Genomic DNA, 19,352 nt, shown 5'->3' with positions numbered 1-19,352 from the left:
TTGTCCATTGCTGACCTCACAAGACCCCAGGCCTCCTTCGTATCTGCGCCCGTTCAGTTATCTGGCCACGGTATAAATGGAATCACTGCTTCAGTCATGTTCACTTTCATTCATTCGAATTTTCTGCCATTTAGCTGCCTGCAGTTGAGTGTAATTCGGCTGTCATTCTTTTTATTATTCACACCTGTTCCTTTCAAGCTGTCACATCCCACATTATCTTCTGTAAAAAAAGAAGGTCTAATCTGCTCCAGTGGTATTCGAAGACATGGAAGTTATCCTTTTTTAACACACCTGGCATTTTGATTGAAAGCTATTTATTAGTTGAAAGTTCCAGTAAACACATTAAAGAAGAAAAGTTAACATCTGCTGTATGTTGAAGAGTGCATAGTTAGTATGGACTGCGAGTCAACTCTCCAACTCTAATGCATGTCTTGGAAGCGTAATGACAGATTGGACAGAGTTTGCAAAAACCTCACTCCTGATAACAATCCTAATTTAAAAGTCTCAGAAGATGCCGTTTTATGCAAACTGTGAAAATTCACAGGGCATCATAGCAAAAGCACCAATTAATGTGAAACCTAAACTAATAAGAAAATGCTGAATGTACCAAACATATTTTTTGGTGTTGTGGAATTAATAATTCATCTGTTCATATCTAGATATTTGCAGTTTTAACAAAAACAAAGAGCACTGTTTTCACAGCTAAAATTCATCTGCTGGGTCAGTCTCAGTCTTCTATCAATGGAAACTTAACCTGCAGTAAATGGAGCAATCTCCCCCCGGCGGCCGTTTCTCCATCGTCCTCACAGTCATGCAGGAAGCTCTGCTTGTCCTCACAGTAAATCCTGCAAAAGAAGATATTTATTTTAGATTTTTATTTCATTACTTTAGGCAGTAGCCTTTAGAATCCAAAGACACACTATATTCATCACATTTTTTTTTATATCGCAGATTCTCAATGTAGTCATTAAAGTATGAATGAACACACATGGAATCATGTGGGAAATAACTTTATACACACACACACACACACGATTCACATTTTCTGATTTCCTCCTCAGGGAGAAGATCTGTTGTTGATATTGTGTTTTTAGAGGCTCTTGTTCGTCTGTCTAAAAGTCCACTAACTCCACAACAACAGAGTAATGAGTTGTCACTCTCAGAGCCGAGCGATAAGGACTGCATCATTCTCTTGTCACAGCTCTGGTTCGGAGCTCGTGCTCTCGACACATTGTCTGGTGATAAATTTTTCCTCATGTAGTGTCTGACAACTGTGTGATTGGTCTAGAATTTGAAGTGAGCATGCTTATTAAGAAAAAGTACACATGCCACCCGAATTCACTCAGGCGTCGAAGCCTCCGGGAATTCTAAATTTCAGGTTTTACTAAATATAAAATGTCTTTATCAAAAACTAGTACTGTTCTTGTTTTTGCCACCACAAGAAAACTCATTTATGTATTGTGAGGAGTGTGTATTCAGCTAAGTCGTCTAGCCCTGTCTTTATGGTTCATGGCAGTAAGCGCAACATGCGACATCGCTGTGGGTTTTATGCTCTCACATGTTGCAGAAAATACAGATCAGTTTTGTTCACACCTTTTTCCCCCTCTGGTAAAAGTACCTGTGACAGCACCAACCAAACTGAAGCCTGGGCTGTTGTTGTTTGTTTTCTCCTCTCTCTCTCTCTTTCTCTCTCTCTCTCTCTCTCTCTCTCTCTCTTTCTCTCTCTCTGTGGGAAATGCACCTCTGGCTTCGAACACTGTCGAACTCTCCTCCTGTTGTGGGTTTGAACCCACCTTGTTTTCTGTGTTTCTTATGAGTGAAACTCTTCTCTGTGTCTACTCTTCTGCAGCGCTCACTCACTTGGTAATCTCTCCGTTCCCTATGAGGCATTCAGCATTAAGAGGGTGTCTGATGGCAGTTCTTCTTGTGTCTTGTCGTGTGCTATCCAGTCTCTTAAAAGAATACTCTGAAGATTTTGGACCCACGCCCTATCCCTATCATTTACAAAGTGAGATAAGCTCATAAATACCTTTTTTGTGTCCGTTCGTCCAGTGCCTGGCTAACAGCTGTTAGCATCGTAGTTAGCTTAGCTCAACTACGGCAGTTGACGAGGAGACAGAGCCAGACTGAGAAAGTGGACATAATCCTCCTTCCAGCGGTCCAGGGGACGGCGTATTAGCACGCAAAGTAAATCTGAATGGTTATAAAACATTGTAAAAGACGTGTTTTCTTTTCAATCCCTTAAAATAGTGTTTTGATACACACAGACCTGCACAAGCATAGTGCGCTGCGGAAGGATATACCAGGCGCACAGCGGCTGAGTCTATGCTTCTACTGCTTTGCTCCGGTATATCCTTCCGCGGAGCACTGCGCATGCGCAGGTTTGTGTGGATCAAAACGTTATTTTAACGGATTGAAAAGATAACACGTCTTTTAAAATGCTTTATAACCATTCGGATTTACTTCATGTGCTAATACGCCATCCCCTGGACCACTGGAAGGAGTATTTTGTCCACTTTCTCAGTCTGGCTCTGTCTCCTCTTCACCTCCCGCAGTTGAGCTAAGCTAACTACGATGCTAACAGCTGGGAGCCTGCGGCTGGACAAACGGACACAACAAAGGTATTTATGAGCTTATCTAACTCTGTAAATGATAGGGATAGGGCGTGGGTCCAAAATCTTCGGAGTATTCCTTTAAAAGCCTTTTCCATTGCGTTCCAATCTAATCTAGTCTTTTCTTCTGTTGATTTCAATCTTTTTTGAACCTTTGCTGTTCTCTACAGGATGCTGTTGCTTTGGAGTGCTTCACTCTGTGTTGAACCTTTCCTGTCTGATTATATAAACAAACCTTAAGAGTTCTGTGTGATTTTTCGATGGAGTTGGAATGCCATGATTTAATCTCCAGCAGAGGAAAACCACTGGTTTGGTTATTATGTAAAATGTGACACACATTATGGTTAACAAAATATTGAGAGGGGCCATGCAGCGCTGCGGTGAGTTAGCAGGACAAACCTTTCTGGGACGAGTTCTCATATTCTCCTTGCCCTTGTGTGGGTGTTTTTCCTCCAAAAACATGGGCTGGAGGTAAATCTGTGATGCTATGTTAGGCATTGTTGTATATGTGAGTATGTGTGGTTGTATCTGCCTGTATTTGCCCTGTGATGCACTGCTCTCCTGTGCAGGATGTACTGTGCCTTTGGTCTTTTTTGCCTGGGACTGATTCGACAGTCCTACAAATGTGAGCTGTATTAAGTGGCAGGTAAGTCAAATGGATGGCATATTGAGACATTTTTCATCTCACATGTGTCACCTCACACTGTAAAGTGAAAATCCTTTTGGAAAACTCTGTTAGGTTGCCAAATTAAATATATAGAAAACAATTTATTTTTTCTACATGTAACTGCATAATAGTTCAAAGCAGCCAACAAAAAGCTTCACGTGGCAGGCTGAAGATCTGTGCTTTAAGTGGAGAAACATTTAGGCAACCCCTTATCTGGAAGAAAAAAATGCCTTTAAGTGGTCTAAATGTCACCATCCCCTTCCTGGGTCTGAGTAATGACCACACTTTCAGTGCATCGGCAGCTCCACATCGACCTTATTAGACCATGCTAACAATACTTGTGTGCAAGAAAAATTGAAAACTGCATGCACTATGATAACTGTCACACACACACATCCATTCACAAACTCAAAAAGTCTGTCATTTTTACCATTTTTGACCATTTGTTGAGGCTTTATGTTCATTAGAGAAAATGATCTGTGCTTCAAATTCTCTTTTCCTCTTTGTTCTTCTGTGCTAACCACGTTTGCACGATTTACATAATGAAGTTTGTTACACTGACTACAAGTGCAAACGTAATTCCACCAGCCTCACTTGTACTTTACTGCACTCTATTTCATCTGTTCTCCTATTAATTATGTACACACACCCACACACACAAAATCTCTTTCTAGTTAACATGGCTCGCTAGCATTGGGTTGCAGGATGTTTGACAGTACTGACAGCCTTTAATTCATCTCCTGTGTCAATCTAGGCCCTGTTCACACTTCACAACTTTACAGAAATGTGCAGAACTGCGTTTGCGTTCTCCAGCTGCAGTCAATAGTTGTTCTACAAATGCAGTTAGATCAATGACAGCGACAAAGGCAGATCTCAGAGTACTCAATGTGCAGCTCACGCTTTTGAATTTAGCAGTGCTTGTCCAACATTTGGATCGATGGAGACACATTTCCTAATTACAGCAGATGCTGATTGGGCTGATGCAGTGAATTAAAACAAAGGTATTTAAAAATTTACATCAGATTATTTTCCAAGCAGAAGCATGCAAGCTCAATATATAGCATTGTCTAATGGAAATAAACACAAACCACAGCATTTTAATTGTTTTTGGCATTTCTATGTATACAATAATATTCAAAACATTTCTGTCCGGATGTGAAGCTTTTCTGATGAAAAGAAAAAAGAAAAGAATGTTTGATTGTTCTTATGTAAACATAAAGGTTTCTCACACTTCTAATATCTTGCATTCGTGCTATTTCAAATTTGCAGACATTCTGTCTGCAGTGGCGGATCTCTGCTCTGTTATACCCTTTCCTTTTCACTTGAAGGCTCTACTCCATGTCGGCCACATTAAAGCAGTCCATCCTTTACATTACAACAGTTTCTCTGTGCTGCTGAACGTGAGCTTCGGCTTTTTATTCTACTCAAAGCCTCGAGACCTTCACTTCAAACCCAATTTGTGACTGAAATGCAAACAATTCCCACTAAAAATACCTCAGTAATTTTCACATGTAACTCAAAAGGTCCACTACCAAAGGTTAATGACTGGATTTTTTTTTCCCTTTCCTGTAAACAAACCTATACACTGAATCGACTCACTTTTAGATTTGTGTGTCCAAGAAACACTATCGGGAAAAGACTATTGTACATGTCTGACACAATCACTCATTGAGTTCTGCTTTTTCTTCAGTGTTTGGCAGCCGGTAAAGGTTTCACATTTTTCCACTTGATAACTAACTAAAACTGAAAAATGATTTTATTTGAGGAATGATTTTGTTCATGGAAAGATTGTAATGAACATGAAGAGGGAACAATTGTGTCTGGACCTCGAAAATCATTTAAGTGAATGATGTCCAGTTACTTTTTGGAAAATTTTATTAAAGATGAAATACTATAATACTACAGACTACAGAAAAATCAATTCATTAACACAATTTAATTTATTTTAAATAATGTTAATAAAACATAACAATATTATTATGTATCATGGAAATATTTTTCTATTCTTAACGGGGTGCATTTTTAAATCATGATAAACACTTGATTGATCTCAGTTTGAACCGTTAGAGAGAGAGAGAGAGAGAGAGAGAGAGAGAGAGAGAGAGAGAGAGAGAGAGAGAGAGAGAGAGAGAGAGAGAGAGAGAGAGAGAGAGAGTGTGTGTGTGTGTGTGTGTGTGTGTGTGTGTGTGTGTGTGTGTGTGTGTGTGTGTGTGTGTGTGTGTGCGTGTGCGTGTGCGTGTGCGTGCGCGTGCGCGTGCATAACAATACTAACCTGAATGCATAAATATTATGAGTGGCACTTGCAAATTTCTTGTTTTCATAAAGCTTCTCCAAAACCATTTTAACCTGTAGGGAACAGAACAAGAAATATTTTATCACTTTGGCGTTTGCCTCATTGCATGTAGAATATTAGGCCTCTTAATATCAGGGCTTACACACAAATAAGCACTTTTAATAATGCTTTAATGTTCCAAAACAGAACATTTTCCAAAGCATCTGAGGAAGTCCCTTTAAGTTTCCACCATTTGTGTATGACTGTGTGTGTGTGCACCTTAATTGTGAACTGAATAAGCAAAAGAGAATTATTTTCCATCAACGCTACATCAGCTCTTATATGTTTGCAGGGTTTTGTTTTGTTTTGTTTTTCAGAAAAATACTGATGTAGTAATTACAATGCTTGACAGATAAAAATGAGGTTCATTAAATAAAAACAGATTTTTAATTAGTTTTCTAAAAAGAGATTGTCGTGTTTTTCTTTTGAATTCAACACTTTGGAAGAAAATGTGAAAATCATGTCCTGGTTGAAATTACACTCAAGACAGCTGTTCATGTAAATATCTTGACTGGCCAGGTGTGAGCTTTTTGCAAAAAACTGATAGCATAAATAAACAGCAGAGAATGAGAACAGCATGCAGTAGTGAGTAACGTAATGTGTTAATTTATACAAATTATTAGATTTACATTAATCTTCTGCATGTGCAAGAGGCTTGTAAACAATTTACACGGAGTAGTTTATTTCTGATTGCTTCAATTCATTGAAAAATGACTGAATTCAATAACATGATAGATATATTCACACATTACATCATAGCACTAAAGAGTAGACTGTACCTGTCTGGGCGTTACCACAGGAGCCAAATGAGGCTGGAAAGTACTGCGACGGTCCGTTATGGCATTTCCATGTTTTATTGGAGGTAGCTCGTCATCTGAAAGATAAAATTTTGAGTCACTATTATAAACATTTCCATATGATCCTCTATGGTGAGAGATTCAAATGTAAAATAAGCTGTACCGTCGGACTGACTCAGGAAGAGATGCTCATTATCTGTGTTCAGTTTAAGAGTCCTCAAATCCGGTATGTCTTCATCATCATCCACTTCTTCTTCGGCTGTCATGTTCCTTTTTTCTGGCTGAGGAACTTGGAGGAGGAAAGATCGTGTCGTGTTAAAAGATTCTTTTTTTTTTTTTTTTCATAATTGCAAACCTACTTCCTGAGCCTGAGCTATCTGGAGAGCTCACAGCCTGTAATTAAAACAGCACACACTGTGAAAATTACCACTATATTATCGTTGCCTGACCTCAACAGCGCTGACACCAATACACACCAAGAAACTGAAATCGTTTTCAGCCTTGATTCCGAAAATTTGACTGAGCATCAAAGAGTATAACGAGCAGCCTGGGCTGATCGATTAACTACGACAAGTCGAACAAGAAAGAAAAACAACACCTGAAGCTGAGAGATCAGATTTGGAGAGCTGATTTCAAGGTGACCTGACATTTGTGCTCTGTTGTTATGGAAACAATGTGTGAGCAGTACCTTTGAGCACAGCTCCAACTAGCACCATAATCATATATGCAAGGAGGATCGAAATTGGGGAAGCGACTGAAATGCAGCTGCTTACACACACACACACACCCACACACACAGACGTGTTTGAATCGGTGATGCTCCGGAGTACATATGAGGCACTGAGCCGATCAAGCTGCTTCTGACAGCAAAGACAAATGGGGCACAGATTAGGGCAGCCAAAAGAATAGTTTTTCTTTTAATCATGATTAATCATGGAATTACTGGAGGTAACTGTGATAAATCGCATTTTGAACTAAATGTTTAAAATTCAGTTATTCTGCATTTCAAAGCAGTTTCAAGCCCATAATATAAAGCATTTCTTTCCAGAGTGTCTTAACTAGGAATCAAATGAACACAAAGAAAGAATTTCTTTCTTGACCTTTTGTAGGGAAAACGGAAAATCGGATTTCCTATTATGTGTTTATTTTACAAAAGTTGGAAAACAAAACATGAGCATAATTCATTATCATCAGCCTGCTCTGCTGCAAAACTAGATGACGTTCTTCGTTTGGGAAGAACTTCTTTCTTTTGGCAGGATAGACAACGAAGCATTAAAGTCTACTATTAAAGTCATTTAAGAGGTAAAAATAGTCAAAGGACGCACCTGGGTTATCCTGAAAGCACCAAATAAATCATCACAGCCTCTTTTTCACTGCTTCACTGCTTAAAATCGTTTGCCGGCTTAGCTTAGCATTAGCATCCGTGATGGCTTCCCTGTGCTCTCCTCCTCGTCCTCCTCGCTCCCTTGCTCGAGTGTGTTTGATGTTGTATTATTCCTTGACCTCCATTAGCGGGCGCGGAGTAAATGGTAAATGGAATACACTTATGTATCGCTTTCTACGCTGCATTAACACAGCACAAGGCACTTTACGCGGCATTATCACATTCACCTATTCACACACCAGTGAAGGCAGCTGCCATGCAAGGCGCTCCATCCATCTTCTGGGAGTAGTTCGAGCTTCATTGTCTAGACCAAGGACACTTTGGCATATGGACGGGAGAAATGGAGAATCGCACCAACAACCTCCGGAATTATAAGACGACTGTTCTTTTTTTTCTTTATTCTTTTTTTTTAATGAATGTGTGTTTGGAGAGTAAATGAATGAATGAAGGACCCCTTCCCGCTGATGAGGTCCTCTGGCAGCGGCTTATTGTGTGTTCCCAAAGCTAGAACCAAGACTCATGGCGAGACGGCCTTAAGCCACTACGGCCCCCGCCTGTGGAACAGCCTGCCGGAGAACCTCAGGACTGCAGAGACTGTTGATATTTTTAAAGGGAGATTAAAAACACACCTTTTTAATCTGGCTTTTAATTAACCGTCTATAGTTCTTATCTCCATCATTTTTATTTTTTATTATCATTTTTATTTTAATCTATTTATCCTATTTATTTGTTGTATTTTTATTATGTACTTCTAACTTATTTTATTTTTTTACTTTACAATCTTATCTTACTATTAACTTTGTATTATGTCTTTTTATGTCTTTAGCTGTTTTAACTCCAGTGTTTCCTCAGGGGGGTTCTTCACACTGGGAGTTGGTCCTGGTCCTCTGCTGGGGTCACTGTGCTCGAGTCCTCTGGTCCTGGCTGGCCTGGGGGTCTCCACACTTGGGTTCTGGGGTTCCCTTGGTCTGACGGGGTCGGGGGTCGAGCGCTGGGGCCCCAATATTAATGCCCTTCGCCTTCTCCTGGTGTGAGGGGCCCCACTGGTGGTGTTTTCCCATGATGCTTAGTGCCATGCCATGTCTCCTCTGCTGTGTGCAAATAATTTGGAATGTGTGTGTGTGTGTGTGTGTGTGTGTGTGTGTGTGTGTGTGTGTGTGTGTGGTGTATACTTATTGATGGTGCGGTTTTTATTCTTTTGTTTTTATGACTGTTTTTACTGTTAAGCACTTTCCGTTGTTTTCATAAATACAAAAAAGTGCTCTACAAATAAAGTATGATTTGATTTGATTTGATTTGTGCATGACAGCTGCACCTGGGAGCTCAGAGTGGACGTACTCCAGTGTGAGTTAAAATAGTTTTGACAAAGGTTACATTTTGACTTTTCAACTGGACTGTCTGGACGCCGTTGAAAATTTTACAAGCTGTTAAGAAGTCTAGTAGCCCTCATTCTTTTCATCACCACGGTAAGTTTACTGCAAAAAGCTGCTTGAAAATATCGAAATACACACTACATTCAGAGGTGCCAACTACAGGTGAGTAAATGGCACAAAAACACTTAAGGTCAAAATGCGATTTAAAAAATGGAACACGTTATGGATAGCATTGATGGAACTGTGATAAACGTGTAAATGATGACAGCCCTTTTTCTAATATATCCCAGATATCTGATAACTGTAACACTCATTCATAACGTATTATTATTACGAATAGATAAAATTCAAGAACACATTCAGCTCCAATTCAGCATGTGATTAGTAAAAGGAGTGTGACAACCTTGAACAACCTTGAAGCTTTAAGAACCCTGAACTGATGATGGGTAAATCTGCTGCCTTTTTTTTTGGTGACTGTATTATTTTTTTTATTTATTTATTTATTTTTACAAAAACAAGACAAAGACCTCTGGCCACTTTGACAACATACTGTCTAGTTTACAGGTCAAAGTTTGAAAAATATCATGCTTTGTGGGAATGCGTCAGAAGTCCGGTCTTCTAATATCTGAAGTCACCTTTTCAGCACCCAAGTTATGCTTAGTTCTGCATAACGACAGCACCGGAGCCTCATACACAAGATGAGGATGTGATCTATGGATATAAACTATTGAGTCAGTCAAATCTCAGGCAAGCAAAATGAAACGGATCCATCCAAAGACTAACCCTGCCTCTCAAATATTGTCAGAGAGGGTCAGGCAGAATGGACACATGAGAGCGACAACAGCAGGAGAGAAACCAAGCAGGTATAGACCATATTTTAAACTGTAAATAGGTTTCACTTATAGAGCGCTTTTCCACTGATCCCTGGACAAGGTCGATCTGCTCAGGCTGCGACTGAACTTTCACAAAGAGATGAGGAATTGCTGTGTTTTTCTGCTCACTGAGACCTGGCTGAACAACAACACCCTGGACACCACGTATCACCGTGACGGACTACTTTTCATCCACGCCGACAGCGATCAGCTGTCAGGAAAAGCTATGGTTGAGGGCTCGGCGCCTATATTAACATGGACTGTCGCACAAACGGTGTCCTGATAGGCCAGCATTGCTTTGAATCTGTAGAGTTTCTGTCGCTAAGTCGTGGCCTGCATTACTTGCTGTGGGAGTTTACTGTCGTGCTGCCAGTGTTTGTTTATATTCTTCTGGGCGCAGGCATCAGTGCAGCACTGGCGAATGGCGAAGCTGCATGTGCACATCAGAGAGCTATAGAATCAACACCCTGAGGAATTTTTTTGTGATTTCTAGAGACTTTAATCGCATCCGTCTGGCAAACTGTCTGCCTCATTTTTATAAGCACACAGACACTGGGGAAAATACTATGGGTCAACACGAACATGCAGGGAGCGTATGCCATGGTGCCACGCCCCCATCTAGGCTTCTATAATCACACCTCTGTCCTGCCGGCCCCTGCCCATCAAGCTTTGCCAAAAAGACAATCAGCCTCCACATAAGACCATCACTGAGTGTTCCTGCACTACAGGAGTGCATTGAACAAACAGACTGGTAGGTCTTCATCCAGAACTGCATGAGTCACATCACCATCACCGACCAGAAGCCGTGGATGGAAGCTTAGGTCCTCTGAGAGCACAGGATGCAGCTTTCAGGTCAAGAGATGCATGGAAGCTGAGAGCAGCAAGGTCGGACCTCCAGGCGGGTGCAATATGGAAAAGAAGATCCATGCTGACAAAATCCTGCTCCAATTTAAATCCAATGACCCTCGGAAAATGCGACAGCAAGGCTCCAGCACAGCTCTTTTCCAGAAGCTGTGAGGTTCACGGACAATTTGCCTTAGCCATTATGCTGCTCCTCGTCATTGTCGTTGCACTATTCATTTGTACCGCTTCCATTTCTCTGTCCATTGTTCAAGCAATACTTCACAGTTTTGCATGAGCTGTATTTGCCGTACTGTTTTGCACATTTTTCTATACTGCTGCACTATTGTAATCTACATTCCTAAATTTTTATTCTTTAATTCCTTGTTCCTATGTACTCTGCTGGTCCGGAGGAATGCACTTCATTTACATGACTGCACAAAAATGACAATTAACGACCTTGAGCGTTAACAGTGCAGTTAGACACATTCACTCAATCACACTCACACACCACTGGTTGCCATTCAAACTCACTTCATCTATTTGAAGCAATTTAGGGTTCAGTGGCTTGCTCAAGGACACCTCTACATGTGGACCAGGGGAAATTTGAGATCAAATGTGCAACCTTGCTACTGAACGGTGACTTGTTCCAGGAACTCAGCCACAGCCCCCCATAGAGTATACTTAGCAAGGAAATGTCTGAAAAGTTGCACAGTCATGTTTATAAGAACAAGACTGAGTCTTCAAGGGCTTTCTCCAACAATCGAAAGAAAAGAATGTGAGGTTAATTAGTGAGGCTAATTTGTCTATCGTGTGAAAGTGGAAGCGAATGTGAGTGCGTTCTGTGTTGGACTGGAAATCCGCCCAGAATGTGACATACACTCACAGTTAGCAGGGAACGGCTCCAGGCCTGTGGCCCTACACAGGCTAAAGAGGTATGCACGGCGGGTGGAGCTTGGTTAAACTGAGTGTCATCCAGTATATAGTGAGCATGATTTAGGCTAGTAATAAAAGGCATTACATCTCGGCTTTGAAGAGATAATGCAGAAGCAATATATTTAATTGAAGTTCAGATTTATTTGGTCATTTATTTTGGTCATTTTTCCTTATTTATTTGGTTACAAAAATCTGATCAAGTCACTTTTTGAGTTAATAATTTGCCGTCAGTGTTTTAGCTGTTCATATGAAATATTCTGACTTCAAGTTCCCTGAACGACACCATGCTTTGTTTTGCACTGAGAGGAGTCAAACTTTCATCTGAATAAGACCGGATATCATCCCGGTGGCTATCGCCTAACGCCTATAAAAACTAGGTTGACTGAAGTCGTGGAAAAGATTGGAGTTCTGTGTGAGCTTTAACCTCAGTCGCACTTAGTTAACTTGTCTGTAACCCTTGCGATGCTAAAATAAGACAATGTAGATAACAATATAGTAGCGGTGTACGATATGGGCAAAAAAAAAAAAAAACTCAATAATTAAAAAAAAATCAACAAGAGTAATTTCACGATATCTTTTAAAATGTGATTTCTTTCCAAACAAAAAATAATAATAATGCAGAGAATATTCTTCATGCTAAGCCTGACATCCATGGATGGACAAAATGTTCCAGAACAGTTGTGCTTGTTTAATTTCATTAAACATATGCACTCAAGAGACTCATAGTCAAACTCCAACTTAGAGACATTAAATGAGTAAACATTCAGGTTCTCTCTCCTCTGAGAGAAATTGTGCAGCAAATAAGTGACACATTGTCAGTCCTTGATATTGCTGAGAGTGCCCTATACACAGGGTTCTTACCTTTTGTTTAGAGTGGCCATATAATCAAACTTTGCCTAATCGAAAAATGATTGTTTTCTGATCTAAATCATATAGCCTAATCTTCAACAACAAAAAATAATTATTCAAGACAAAAAAATTACCTTTCCTACTGCTTCACAAACAAACAAAAACCCCACATTAATAAGCTGAATTATGAAAGAACTGACAATAGCACCCTGGTGTTATTGTGGATGCTGTCTTTCATTACTAGCGTATTACACAAATGACTTTGTGACACAAACGTGAAATGCAGAGGCTCACTTTTTCAAAAAAAAAGTGCATCTCTAAAAGCAGTAGGGTGCTCACACGGCCCAACAGGTTGTGTAGCTGTTGGCAAATACAAACACAGGGACTGAATGACAAAGCTAATATGCTAAGAGCAGGCTGATGCGAGTAGCTAAGCTAATATGCCAACAGCTGACTGATGCGACTGCAATGCAAAGAGAATGTAAAATCGCTCATCGTCAAAACATTTATTATACTACCGTAGGTGATATACAGTTGTGCTCATAAGTTTACATACCCTGGCAGAATCTATGATTTCTTAGCCATTTTTTAGAGAAGATGAATAATTACACAAAATGGTTAGCGCTTCGGTGAGGCCATTTATTATCAAACAATGGTTGTAACTGCCAATAGGACATTTTTTTCTATGATTGAATAAGTGTGTTTTCTATCGTCTTAATTTTATTTTTTTAATTCGTGGTTTATTAAAAAGTGATTTTAAGATATTTTACCTTTACAAAATGTCGGTTGAATAAAGAGTATATTTTTCTATGTAAAGCTTAAACAATTTGATTTGCCGTAATCCAAGTCACATGGTTAGAGTCAAAGGTCATATGCGCAGCGTCAGTGGCGGAGGCTGCATGGCGGAGAACGCCAAGTTGGCTGCTCAGCCGAACGCCAACATGATCAGAAAGTAAGCGTACACGGCTGCAAAACTGCAACATTCTACACGGTCCAGGAGGCGCACACGGTAACTTGCAATTTATGCTTTCATATGTTGTTGTGTGTGTTTTTAAAATAGTTTCCTGTCATTTGACGATTGTTTGTGGCTTTAAATGCCGGATGTTGTGAGAGACTTGATGAAATTGATGTTTTGTAAATATGTTTGATTTTTTTTGTAGTTTTCACGGTGTCTATGGAGGAGGAGAGGTTCAATAAACTTGCTAAAGACATCAGTATGAAGCGTCGCCATTGCTTTGGATCGGTGTAGCTACAACGATGTTTACTCTTTTTAATTCATAATGACAACAGAAACTACACAAATGACCCTTATCAAAAGTTTACATACCCCAGTTTTTAATACCGTGTATTGCCCCTTTAACATCAGTGACAGCTTGGAGACTTTTGTGATAGTTGTGGATGAGGCTCTCTTCATTTTCTCTGACGCTAAAGCCTTCTTGGCAAAGGCCTCCAGTTCCTGTGAAGTCTTGGCTGTCTTGTATGAACTGCGCGCTTGAGACCTCCTCAGAGTGGCTCAATGATATTGAGGTCAGGATACCTAGATGGCCACTCCAGAACCTTCACTTTATTCTGCTGTAGCCAATGAGAGGTGGGCTTGTCTCAAATTTTTCTCTAGTATTTTTTTGAAAACATGCTGCCTTCATCTTGACATCAATTTTGACCAAGTTTCCTGTGCCTTTGTAGCTCACACATCCCCAAAACATCAGCTATCCACCTCCATGTTTCACAGTAGGAATGGTGTACCTTTCATCATAGGCCTTGCTGACTCCTCTCCAAATGTTGTGTTTATGGTTGTGGCCAAAAAGTTCAATGATGCTCTCATCACTCCAAATGATTTTGTTCCAGAAGTTTTGAGGCTTGTCTCTGTGCTGTTTGGCGCACCGTCAGCATGATTTTTTTTGTGTGGCATTGGTGTAGTAACGGCTTTCTTCTGGCGACTCAACTATGCCATTTTTCTTCAAGTGCCTCCTTACTATGTATCTTGAAACATCCATACCACTGTTATTTGTTTTTTTTTTTCCAGAGAGTCCTGTATTTCAGCTGAAGTCATCTGTGGGTTTTATTTGCGTCTCGAACTGTATATCGAACACCTCGACAATATACAATATCAAAAAAATGTACAACAATGGACTGACAATCAAATGCCTCAGCTTAAAGCAACAGACATTAAAACCAGTTCCTCTGCAACCACAGAGGGCTTTCAGCAGGACTGAGGGACTAGTGTAAGACTTTATAATGCACAAAATACAGACTTTGATGTCATTCACCATAGTTCTTTTTAGAAAGTGAAACATGGAATCTTTAATAACATGTCTAACAGGTTTATCATGCTTGCAGTGAGGTTTCATTCATCCGAAACATCACCGGCCGACCCATTGTTCCTCTTTACGTTTCATGTGCATCCTCTCAGTCATGTTGATATCCTTTTCATAGCTTTTCCGGTGATTTTTTATAATCTTCCCCCTTATTGAAGGCTCGCTGCTGTTAAGCCTGTCGATTGAATGAATAAGTCATCATTTCCACTCCCAAGCTGAAGTGCTGTGACCTGTTGTAGGCATTACCACATGAATCGCCATGAGAGCACTTATGAAATGCAGGGGACAGTTAATATTTTTCAGGGCATGTTGCTCAAAGGAGACCCTCCGCCTTGATAATGCATGCTGCTAGGCGGTAGATAACAAAGATAGACACTCGAAGAAAATCTTTAATTTAGGCCTCTTTTTACACTTCAAAAGATTGGGCCAAGGTAACAAAAGGTATTACACAGATATCAATCTTAATTCAGAGCAGTCACTCAGAACCGCGGGAAGTTCTTTTTGAAACTCCTGCAGCCCTTTGTGTTCTTATCATTGTCACAGACCACGCCAGTCAGTTGTGTCAGGTAATGGAAGAGCATATTAACTAGAATTGAAGGGAGACCCGCTTAGAAAACCCTTGAGATAGGAAAGTAGAATTAAGTGCTCTCTTATCTAGTAATAAGTAAAAAAACATTTACTTAACCCACATCTTAAAACAGAGATTCTCCAATTATAGTTTAGCATTACAGACTATATCAGGCAGGTCTATAAAGACATTTGACTCCTTTTTAGCATTAACCAGTGTTATTTTTCAAGTTCAGAATTGTCTACATAGAATTTTTTTGTACTTATTATATATGTATGTATGTCTGCGTATATGTATGTATGTATGTATGTCTGCGTATATGTATGTATGTATGCATGTATGTATGTATGTATGTATGTATATATGTCAGTATATATGTATGCATATGGGTGTTTGTGTATAGGAATGTAAATATGTAAATATGTAAATATGTATACAATAGCCTTCACTGTAGATGATTTGTCTGCACTAATTATATATTTTTACTTTAGTTTGCTTGCTACTGATGGTGCTGTGACACCTGAATTTCTCAGTTTGGGATTAATAAAGTAACTCTCTACTCTCTTTTTATAATGGTCATTCCTTAAACATTTGAAACACTACAAAAGCACTCAGAGAGTGCAGACCTCCGCCAATCAGCTCAGCCCTAACCCTAACCCAGAGGCAATAATTATTTAAGAAAGCTCAGACAGGAGGGTTATTTTAATAGCAGAATTGCTTGTAAGTATGTTTAGACAATTGTACACCAACTATAGAGATACGGAAAGCAAAAGAGCTGTCACTTTGGTGTTTTGTTTTTTTTTCTAAATAAGAAAACAAGTTTTGTGCTGTTATTTATGAAATAAAGGCAGCTTCCCATTGTTAGGCTGTGTGTTTTTTGTTCTGTGGTGTAGGTTCTTAGCTGCACAACCTAAAGCAAATGCAGTCAGGCTCAGTGGATTAAAGTGTGGCATTGTGGAACAACGAATAGGGAATTTTGCCTAATACTATTGGTAGAAGGATCCAGATCTATTAGACATACATCAGCCTCATATGGTTCACGTATCTTCAGGTAATTCGATTTTAGTTTTGATTTTGGAAATCCAAAATTGGGAAACAAGCCGACTTTTGTCAGTACACAAAAAAATGGCTATTCTCCTGTTATTAAATAAAAATCACAAAATAAAATATGCCCATAATTCATTATCTCTGAAATGGTTGAGATATGTGTGTTTGGACCCTCATAGTGCTAGTAAATATGATTGATACCAATCCAATCCTCGTTACACTTGAATCACTGAGCACACCTTCAAGATTGCTTAGTCGAATGACAAGTGTGTGGCTAAGGAGACAATGTGGATTGAACAGCTGCCTACTCGACAGAGTTTACAGGTGTGGAATTGGCTTCAACTGAAGCAAGACAGTATCAAATCCAGCACGTAAGATAAAGAAGTAGCTCACTGGCTGGCCTGAGGTGACGATGCATCCAGGATCCTGTAGGCTCTAACAATAGTAGACTGAGCTGAGCACTGCCACTCTTCTGTATAGATCCCATGCAACTTGATCTGATTACTTGTCTATACTTTCAAGCTTTCAATAGTTTCCATATTTGGTAACTGTTGAAAACTACTGTAACTACTGACAGTTTACTCCACTTGGTGACACTGACGGGAGCCATTCAGTCTGAAGGCCGTCAACTCTGTCCTGAGAAACACGCCATCATGTCCGAACTGAGGCAACGCACACGTCCTCATCTAAATACTGCCTATTTGGTAGTCTTTGGGTCGCTTCATGACTATTTCCCTGGAGGCTGGCTCTTCAGAACTGGTATAGAAAGTCTTCTGTGTAGTCCTGGTCTCTCTGTATTCTGAAGATTTATCTTAACCTCAACTGTAATAAAATCTCTGCAACATCCTCAGGTCCAGTGAATGGCTTCCAATACATCTACATAAGTCTAACAGGCACACAAAGTACAGAGCAGGCACGCATTTCTTGATGCATACATGCAAGTCTCTCTCTCACTTTCTCTCTCTCTCTCTCTCTCTCTCTCATACACATACACAAACACACTCACCACTTTAAAAATGTAAAGAAAAATCACACTGTACACATATCACAATACATAATTTGCTACATGTAAGCTATATCAATAAAGTACCATTAACTGGCCATAGTGAAAGGCTGTGTAATTGATATAGGAACCATGAGAGCTACTCACCTTCGGTCCTGTACTGAACATTCATTAGCTTGATTCATTCATTGAAAAAGTTGAATATGCTGTAAAAACAGTCCCTCTGCTTTCTCCAGGTAGTTTTACTTTCATGTAATGACCTGAAGCCTGATCAAAGAAAATCAGCATGTCTGTTTAATTGGGCAGAGAATTGTGGGATTGAAAAATGTAAATTTTCATATTAATTATCACTCTCGGTGTATGTCGTTACCATACATTAGTGGGTATTGTTGAATATCGGTGACTGTTTTCCCTGCTATCTTGTCAATCACTAACATTATGAGAGCTGACACGTTTCACATGAATTGAATGGTTCATCTTCATGTCGGTTGCTCTGGCAACTGAGGATAACTGCAGAGGGACAGATGCAATAGTATAACACAGGTGATTTTCCTCCTTCTCAATGGTCAGGTTTGCAAAGATACTAATATGACACAAAACATTTTTTTTTTTAAATGAATTTGCATATGTGATTTCAGAGCTAAGTAGAATGTTAATAATGTTACATGCCTGCTGGACAATAAATGAATGAGACAGCAATGAAAAGGTGCATAAAAATGGATGGCATATTTTTGTTATATTCTACTGTGCAAAAATGAAAACAAAAGATCTGTTACCAGTGCTGCAATCTTTGGTAAGCCAGGTATGAATAAACTGGGTACGACACAATTAGTTGACACCAATGGGTCGAGTTAAAAATTCCACAATATGCCTGAATACCACAATGAGCGGCTACATTTACATGGGTCAAAAAATCCTTCTTATAATTACATTGTGAAGGGAAGCGGATCGTAAATGTGTTATATAAACACCGGAGTGGATCCGCTTCACCCGGATGGCTGAGCTGTGTGGCAGACAGAGTTGGGGTCCGTTACTCAAAAAAGTAAAGAGTTACCTGTTACTTGTTACTTTTGAAAAAAGTAGTGCCTTACACTACTTGATTACTCCATGGAAATAGTAAAGAAGTTACACTACTCGTTACTGCATAGAGCTCCACGGAAGGATATACCGGCACACAGCGGCTTATGTCTACTGCTGTGCTCCGGTATATCCTTCCGAGGAGCACTGCGCATGCGCAGATCTGTGTGTATCAAAACTTTATTTTAACGGATTGAAAAGATAACACGTCTTTTAAAATGTTTTATAACCAATCGGATTTACTTCACGTGCTAATACGCCATCCCCTGGACCACTGGAAGGAGTATTTTGTCCACTTTCATCAGTCTGGCTCTGACTTCCAGCAATTGAGCTAAGCTAACTACGATGCTAACAGCTGGGATCCAGCCACTGCACGCACAGACACAAAAAAAGGTATTTATGAGCTTGTCTCACTTTGTCAATGATAGGGAAAGGGCGCGGGTCCAAAATCTTCCCCCAAGAGGATCCACCTGGGGCATTTACAGTAGGAGGGAGTGCAGTGTTGTCAGTGGGGCACAATTTATATATGGCAACCAATTTTACTTTGACGGTTCCATCAGTCCTGACCCGGAAGCGATAGCGAGCAGCTGCTCGTATGGCCACCGTTCCATCTACTGGTGGTAATAAAAAGAACTCCGCTTAAACAATAATATTTTGGTTGCTCTATTTGCAGTCATTGT

The 19,352-nt window shown here is 39.9% G+C and overlaps 1 protein-coding gene across 1 annotated transcript in view; it reads right to left on the bottom strand.

Annotated features, from left to right (window-relative positions):
- Positions 1–19,352, bottom strand: part of impact (impact RWD domain protein) — a 39,617-nt gene that overhangs the window by 14,803 nt on the left and 5,462 nt on the right. The window contains exons 6-9 of the mRNA XM_030083263.1: positions 6,572–6,697; positions 6,391–6,485; positions 5,552–5,625; positions 755–845 (exon numbers count right to left, since the gene is read on the bottom strand). Coding sequence (XP_029939123.1) covers positions 755–845; positions 5,552–5,625; positions 6,391–6,485; positions 6,572–6,697 — 386 coding nt within the window. The remainder of the gene's footprint in view (positions 1–754; positions 846–5,551; positions 5,626–6,390; positions 6,486–6,571; positions 6,698–19,352) is intronic.

Source organism: Salarias fasciatus, chromosome 23, assembly GCF_902148845.1.
Source record: "Salarias fasciatus chromosome 23, fSalaFa1.1, whole genome shotgun sequence".
Taxonomy (NCBI): Eukaryota; Metazoa; Chordata; class Actinopteri; order Blenniiformes; family Blenniidae; genus Salarias; species Salarias fasciatus.
This window is presented reverse-complemented; position numbering and strand designations above follow the sequence as displayed.